This window comes from Tenrec ecaudatus, unplaced genomic scaffold, assembly GCF_050624435.1.
Source record: "Tenrec ecaudatus isolate mTenEca1 unplaced genomic scaffold, mTenEca1.hap1 Scaffold_513, whole genome shotgun sequence".
Classification (NCBI taxonomy): Eukaryota; Metazoa; Chordata; class Mammalia; order Afrosoricida; family Tenrecidae; genus Tenrec; species Tenrec ecaudatus.
Window position 1 is genome coordinate 118,447 of NW_027459426.1, and position 8,640 is coordinate 127,086.

Here is an 8,640-nt window from a genome sequence, read left to right on the forward strand (position 1 = left end):
CCAAATTACTCTAGCAAAGAAGATGAGACTGCTACCATTGAGATTTAGCGCATTGGAAGTCCTAGAGAAGAGATCTTCTCAGTCGTACATGGGAGATGTGAGTGAATATAGAGCCAATAGAAGGGTGTTAATTTTTCTTATATATTATGGATATTGTCTTCCATTTGTATAAGTCCACCAGGGTGAGCTTATGTGATAAACCATGTCACAAATGTAGGTTGGAATACCAACCCTTTATCCAGTAAAGGACTAACACCTCTGGTTGGATGTCACCCTGATGGATGCCCTGCACGGTCTTTTATTTTATCTGTTAGCTAGGACATGTGTTAGTAAGCTTGTATGCACTTTCTCAAAGTACACAAGGAATGAGGGAGCAGAATAAGCACTAAGTTCTCATAACAAATGGCCTTACCCGGAAACTCAAGGTGTTGGTCCTTGAGAATGATTTGTCTTCACTTTCGGCAGTCCATGGTGCTGTCAATGTTTTCTGCCATTACTATATTCTAACACTTTGATTCTTCTTCAGTCTTCCTTTCTATGCACTGAAGAATGTATAACTTTCACATTCCTTGGTCACAGGAAATTGAAAATACTGTCTGCACACTTCTTTAATTTCCTTTTCTCAATTGTGTTTTAAATATATTACATGCCCTAAATCAATGACACTACAAGCAGAAGAATCATATGCTCCAAGGGGATGATTGATAAAGTTATCTGCATTAAAGAAAAAAAAATCTGGAAGGTGAGAAGAGGTGAATAGAAAACACAGAGTTAGGGGTGGATGTGGGGGTCACACTTAACCCTAGCTCAATCTAAGAACAATTAGTTCTTATGACCTTGCCCTGATCAGTATGTGCCCTTTTGAAGGAACCACAGGTGTGGGTGCTACAGCAAAGTGTGGTGAAGAAATGAGATGGTATCTTGCTCTCAGAAAGAATGGTGTCTGGGGTCTTAAGCTTTGTTTTTAAACAAGCAGTCATCTCAGTGTAACGTCAACTAAGTCCACATGGAGAAGAACACCAACATGCTGATCAAAGGATTGCCAATAGTCACATTCAAATCTAAGGAGAGAATTGTATCAGAGTTTAATTTTTTAACTCTGATTTTGAGAAGGCTGTGGATGACATTTGAAGGCCAAATACATTTGCGGGTTCTACACAAGGAATAAGCTTCTGGTGATTTCTCTCTGACCATAAATAAGGGATGGGAATAACCTGGTTATCAGACAGAGTATTAGAGAGATGATTATAGCAGATTGAAATAAAAAATCTGACTTGAAAGTTAAAAACTTGTTATTTGATCTCCCTATTGATACACTTTCACCTTAATCTTGTTTTTTAATACTTTCTGGTTTTGGTTTCCAAATTGAGTTTATTTCTTTACTGTTGTTGTTATTGTTGGCAGCCTTCTGAGTCTGTTATGGATCTTTCTATACATATTTGGTATATAGAACCCAGTGTGGGTGACTCTATAGAAACTATAGCTACATTAAGGGTTCCTGGTGGGAGATAATGAGGAGTTGCTATCAAGAAATTTAAGCAAAAACAAACAAACAAAAAAGAAATATAAGCCAAAAGAAAATGTTTGAAACTGATAGTCATTTGCATGACAAGATACAACTATTGAATGATGTGATATCTGGATTAGTTCTCAAAATGGTTTGAGGAAAAAGAACGAATCAGAAAATTCCAAGGCTTCTGCAGGCATACTTTAAAATCCTCAAGGTAACATCTTTGCTTTTCAACACTTTTTTTTTGGTTGCATTTCCAACTCTTTATTTTAGTTTTGTTTAAATGCATTTTATTTTTAGACAACCTACACGACATTTTTGTGTTTTTTTCTTAAAAAAAAAAAGCCTCTGCTCCAAAAAATCAAGGTCACCGCTCCAAGTCAAGGTCACAAGTCGACGCAGAGCTCATGATGGCATCAGTTCCGTTTGTCTCGGTCCTGGTGTCGTGTGGGCGGACCGCAGACAGCTAGGAGGAGGGGCCGTCGGGCGGTCGGTCGTGCGTTGCCCACTGTCAGCACTTCTCCATCTCTAAGCCGTCCTTGAAGAAGATCATGTACGGGGTCCCGCCGCCCTCGCGGTAGTCCAGCAGGGCCACCATGCCGTCGGGAATCGTGTTCTCGCCCTGAAAGAACTGGTACTTCTTGAAATTGGCGAGGATGTGCTTGATCTGCTCGGCAGCCCCGGTCATAAAGGGCTTCATGCGTTCCGGCTTCCGCTCCTCCAGCTTGCCTTTGAGGGATTTCATGTAGTCCTTGATGTACCTCTTGTAGGCCTCCTTGGTGAAGCTGGTCTCCTGCAAGTGATGGTTCATGACGATGTCCACGTCGGTGACCACCTTGTGCTCGGGCCCGTCGCCCTCGGGGCCTTCGGCGGATGCGTTACCGCCGATGAGCGCGTCATAGATGTGGCCTTGGGCCCTGCGGACCATGGTGCCCTCCACTTCCAGACACAGCCCGCCCGTGATCTCCCAGATCTTGTACACGTCAGAGAACAGCTCATCTCGGCTGATGAGGTCCCGGTAGATGATCATGACGGTGGCGAGAGGGCGGTGGCTGCGCTGGCTTCGGGCAGCTCGGAGCTCCAAGAGGACAGCGCTGAAGGGAGCGAAAGTTACAGTTGGCGCTGGGGGAGGGGCGGCCGGCGCAAGGGGAGGGGCATCTGGCAGAAGGGGCGGGGTGCTTTTCAACACTTTCAAGATGTCTTTTGAAGCAGATTTATCTACTGTCATGGTTCACTTGATCTCTTGACTTCTGCTTCCATGGGCACTTATTGTGCATGCAAGCAAGATGTAATCATTGACAATCCCAATATGTTCTAAAATTCTCATTATGCTATGTATTGGTCCAGTCACATAAAATGTAACTTTCTACCCACCCCTATGGGAAGAGAATGACTTTCTGTTTGTGAAAGCCTTACAAGTGTTGTATTTATTTCTTTCATAATGAGCATGTGTAACAGAAAGCATACAAGTCTACTTTTGGGGTGAACTGGGTGTAATCTATATTGAATTTTGAAGATATGGATTTACTTGCTGTATTCAATATAAACAGGGCAAACAGATTGGTATGTACTGCTCACTCTCTATCTCTTTTAAAGCTCAGTACCTATTCGGGGCCCTCATTGTGTTTAAATATCTTAATTATATGCAGAGGTTCATTATCTGTATCAACTTTCTGGGGTCATAATTCTTTGTAGTGTAGTAATTACGTAATGATGTCAGTTTTAGAGTCTGGTCGAGTAGTATGCTCAGTGGGTCTATTAATCAAGAGATGGTGGCTTCAAACTCACCAAGTTTCCAATTGAGAAAGGTGAGAAGTTTGCTCCCATAAAGACATATTTTAGTTTTTATCAAAGTACCTGATACTTCCTCTTGAGTGGAAATGGAATGGTCCACGTGTACTTTATAGGAGAAATATGTGGTTTTTCTAATCCCAGAAAGAATTACAGTCATAAAAACTCACAGGGGCAGTTCTACCTTGTCCTAAATAGTTATTAGTCTGCTCTGATGCAATGGCAGTGAGAATATTTTTACTCTTATTCTGGATTATGGTATATAATGAAAACATTTTCAGTTGCCTGCAGGGATGTGGGTGATTTTTCTGTTTTCCTGATAGTAGGACATGCAATAGGGCCAGTAGTTTGGGGATCCTATTATGGACAGCATTGAGGGAACTAGGGAGCAATTCTAGTCTGTCCAATGATTGGCTATGAGGGGGAATGGACACAGTGTTACTAGGCTTGATTTATTTTATGTTGATGATATAAAATGAAACTCTGATGGATCAGTTGTGATGGTATCATGTGTGAAGACATTCCATGGTAAAGGGATTCAGGCTGTTTGGTAAATCCTTTACTCCCTTCATAAGCTTTCTGAGATAAAGGTAAAGGGATTATCCTGAGGTATAGCAGCACAGCCTTTCATCTCTGAAAGCATTATAGAGAATTGAAAAGAGAGATGTAGGACCTGACTACAGCAAGAAAGGAGACCTGGATCAGAGTTCTTCTGTGGACCAGCAGTCCCTACACAGTGAACCTCCTAGATCCAAGGTAATGTTGAAGCACACATACACATACACAGTGCTATCTAAAGCAAGTTAATCCCACAGATAGTACAAGCAGACAAGGAACTTGCCCCAGAAGCAACAGAATAAGAGAGGCTTAACCTATGGCTGATAGGCTACGTAACATAAGCCACAGAATTCTACCCACCTAATTTATAAGAAAATACACTTTAAACGGAAAACCCCCCAATTAGTGATGATTCCTTCAAAACACACTTAAAAACTAAGAAAATGTGCTGGACTCTTCTTCAGAGCTCAACACTGAACACATCTGGTTGGATGCCATTTTTGGAAGGGTATTGCCCATCCCTCTTCCCTTTCACGTTCTTCAATGTTATTGAAATCACTTGGGTTTATGGAACAGTCGGTTTTTTGTAATGGGTTAGGTTCTTTATCGGCTTGCTTGGCCAGGATTCTCAGAAGGTTAACGATTACGATAATGTCAGCCTAGGTGACAAGTAATGCCATCACATCCATGAAGAGATTTTCTGTCAGCAGCCAGAAGTGGGAGGTGCTATCCTGGTGGGTGTGGTTTCCCCCAGTATAAATGTAAGTGGATTCTCTCTGTAAGCTGTGCAGATTTGGCCAGGTCCAGGGCCTCACCATACTTGTGCATCTCCAGACTTGAGACAGCATCTTGCCATATTTCCTACATAACTTGGATTCATCCTTCTGCATAGCCTGGGAGGAAGCAGCCTACCGTCCCACGTTCCCATCTTGGATTCCTCTGGTACTCACCTACTTGAGTCAAGAGAGTGGTCCAGAATGATATCTGAGCCTTGAAAGCCTCTACAACTGTGAATTGAAAAGGTGAGTAGTGTGACTAGAATTTTTTTCTAAACATTTCTGACACGGTGTAATGGTGGCGGGATGGGATTAAAAGTGAGGCTTGCTTCTTTAGTAAAGGGCACAGTCTCTGACACTCATGGGGAAGCACTGATTCAATAACAGTCAGTGACTAAAGGTGCGGGGGCGAAGATTTCAGAGAATGGAGGTCACCCACCCACTTGGCCTTCCCTAAGGTCTGACCAGATGCAGCTTACCCTTCATGGGTCAGGATTCCTTTTGGAGAAGATTCGTCAGAATGAGCATAGGGACCCACTCAGCATCTTGGAGCTTCCCATCCAGAGTTATGTTGCAACATGAGGCTTCATCCATTGCCCCTCTGGAGCGGCTGTCCATAGAATTTTCCCACTGTTGTTCATGGCAGCTGTTGCCTGGAGATAGAGGGAGACAGTGAAAGTCATGGTGGAGTCCTGGCTCTTCATCTCGCTGCCCCTGGTTGTTCTAGTGACAAACTCACAGGACATCTTTTGCTTGTTAAAGACAGTCTTCATATTCTAAGTTTCCAGAGCTGTTCAAGAACATTTGATATTTGGTTGTGTTTAGTTTACAGTGGCCCATGTTTGTCTGAGAATTGTGCCCCATAGTGTATTCAAAGGTTATTTTTTTTCAAAAGTCAGTCACCAGATCTATCTGTTAAAGTGTCTCTGAGGAGAAAGGAACCATCTTCTCAGTTAGCTGCTAAACATTGTAACTCTTTGTGTTATTGGGGGTTCCAAGTTTAATTTCACATTTATTCAAGAGGGAAATTGACACCTTGTGTTGTATTTATTTTGGAGGATTTAAAGAATTTTTAAAATTATGGTAAATTCTTCCTTTTAAGCTTCTTGGGTTTGCATTTGTATTTGTTTTGTTTCACTTTCTAGTAAAATTCTCTGACATTTAAGGAAAAGGCATTTCTTTTAGAATGCTGTTGTTGGTGTTGCTGAGATGACTACAAGGTGTGACATAAGTGGTTCAACTACAAGCCCAGGGAGATAACATAGAGCTAAACAAGAGACCGTCATAGTATTTTCACATTAGAATAGAGGCGTCTAACATACTAAGAATTGTGTAGGAAGATTTGCATTCTGGTGGTGAGAATAATTTTTTATATAATTCATGAATTCTATTTATGAATCATAAAATGTCTGTTATTGACAAGGTGTTTTAGGCTGTTCATGTTGTTAAGAGATATGGAATTGGTCCAGAATCCTACATACCCTCAGCACTGACTCATAGTTAGCCTATATGAAAATGGAGGAAATACTGGAAAATCCGTGGACATCCTCAAAATTGTAATGTTGAAATGAAATGCTGCAGTTATCATGTCACTCTAGCTTAATGAATTGGTTATACTAAGAAAGTGTTTATACTACACACTGCTATAAAGTCTTTGATGTAATCATTCAAATTGTTAATTTGGTCTTCAAATACCCAATTCTTTATAGGCCATTGTCTTCCTTGCAAAATGCTGACAGAGACCTGCTCTGATCTGCCTTGCAAGATGTTGATCTTAATTACAAGATGCAGGCAGGGGGGAAACCTGCCCAGATCTTCCTTGAAAGATATCGATTATCTGACTTGTAAGATGGTGACAGAAGACCTGACAAAAGTATTTCTTGCAAGATGTTATTAAGTTTCCTTGCAAGATGGTGGGAAAACATTCTCTTATCTGTCTTACAATATGTCGCTGATACTCTTTTTAAAAGGTGCTGATAGAAGACCTGGTCTGAGCTTCACGGATCTTTTTTGGAAGATGCTGATAGAGGACTGCTCTGATCTTCCTGGCAAGATGTTGCTGGTCTTCCTTGCAAATTGTGAGAGGAGACCTGTTCTGCTCTACCTTGCAAGATTTTGCTGAACTTCCTTGCAAGAAATTGATTGAGACCTGCAATGATCTTCCTTACAAGATATCGCTGGTCTTCCTTAAAGGGTGCTGATAGAAGACCTGCTCTGGTCTTCCTTGCCAAGATGTCGCTGATCTGCTTTGCAATATAGAAGACCTGCAATGATATTTCGTGCAAGATGCTGCTGATCTTCTTCAAAGAAGCTATTAGAAGACCTGCTCTGGTCATTCTTACAAAGATGTGGAAGATATTCCTTGGAAAATGCTGTGAGGAGACCCGCTTTGATCTTTGTTGAAAGATCATTAATTTTAAAATTATTTTTAAAATCAGATTTTTATTTTGAAGAATGTTATTTAAAAACACTGGCCAATTAACGTGTCGTGCAAGTCCAAATGTTGACCCGTGTGGGTGTGTGGGTGTGCGTGTATGTGTGTCTGGTCTAAACCTGAGTTAGACAGAGGAGTCATGGCCAGGCAGGGCATAACTGACAGGCAGACACACAAACTCAGATGGTCCAAAGAAAAAACAGCATAATCCGGTGGTAGGCACAACATGCCAATAATATAGACCTAGAAGCAGCTGCTGCATGAGATGACCTGGAAAGCTTTTTCGCGCAGTACTCTTCCAGAAAATTGTTCCCAGCACGACTCCCAATGCACAGAGGGGAGGATCTATTTTGTGAGTGGGATCAATCTGATGTGCCCTTCCCTGAAAACGCCACTGATTTCCCTGCAAAATTCTGATAGAAGACATGCTCTGATCTGCCTTGCAAAATTTTGCAGATCTATCTATCAAGATGGTGGGAGAAGACCTGCCCAGATCTGGCTTGAAATACGTCATCAATCTGGCACTCAAGATGGTAAAAAAAGACCTACTATGGTGTTCCATAACAGGTCGCTAATCTTCTTTGCAAAATGCTGGAAGAACCTACTGTGATAACTTTTTCAAGATGTCGCTGATATCTCTTAATGATGATGAGAGAAGGCCCATTCTGATATTCCCTGATCTGCCTTGCAAGATGCTGATAGAAGATCTGCCATGATTTACCGTGCAAAATGTTGCAGCTGTTCCCTGCAAGTTGCCAGAACCAACCTGCTCTGTTCTGCCTTGCAAGTTTGTGCTGATCTTCCTTGGAAGATATCCCTGGTCTTCCTTAACAGGTGCTGAGAGAAGACCTGCTCTGATCTTCCTTTCAGGATGCTTCATATCTGCCTTGCTAGATGCTGATAGAAAACCTAGTAATATCTGCCATGCAACATTTTGCAGATTTCTTACCAAGATGCTGATGCAATACTTGCTTGGACCTTCCTTGCAAGATATGCCTGGGATTCTGATTTTTCATGCATCATTTTGCTGAACTTCCTTGCAAGATGTGCCTGGCCTTCTGATTTGCGATGCAAGATATTGCTGATTTTCCTTGCAAGATGCTGATACAAGACCTGCTCTGATCTTCCTCGCAAGGAATCCATAATCTTGCTTTAGTTGTGCTGAGGAAAGACCCGCTCTGATCTTTCTGGCAAGATTTTGCTGATCTGCCTTGTAAGATGCTGACAGAAGACCTGCTCTGACTTGCCTTGCAAGATGTCGCCGATCTTCATTGGAAGATGCTGAGAGATAACCTGGTTTGATAGTCCATGCAAAATATCCCTCGTCTTCCTTAAATTGTGCTGAGATAAGACTTGTTCCAATCTTCTTGCAACACGCTTCTGATCTGCCTTGCAAGAAGGTGATGGAAGACGTGCTCGGATCTTCCTTGCAGATGTGGATCATCATGTTTGCCATATAGAAGACCTGTGCTGGCCTTGCTTGCAAAATGCTGCTGATCTTCCTTGGAAAATGCTGATAGGAGAGCTTCCCTGGTCTTCCTGGCCAAATGTGACTGATATTCCTTGCAAGA

At 42.0% G+C, this 8,640-nt stretch overlaps 1 protein-coding gene across 1 annotated transcript; it reads right to left on the reverse strand.

The window, feature by feature from the left end:
* Positions 1 to 2,021: 2,021 nt before the first annotated feature.
* On the reverse strand, positions 2,022 to 2,540 carry LOC142436635 (translationally-controlled tumor protein-like). The gene has a single exon (XM_075540165.1). The coding sequence runs from the start codon at positions 2,538 to 2,540 to the stop codon at positions 2,022 to 2,024; it is 519 nt and encodes a 172-aa protein (XP_075396280.1).
* Positions 2,541 to 8,640: the final 6,100 nt, after the last annotated feature.

What these genes read in the sequence shown, in the direction of transcription:
- LOC142436635 (XM_075540165.1), bottom strand. Translation starts at nt 2,540, where the DNA reads ATGATCATCTACCGGGACCTCATCAGCCGAGATGAGCTGTTCTCTGAC.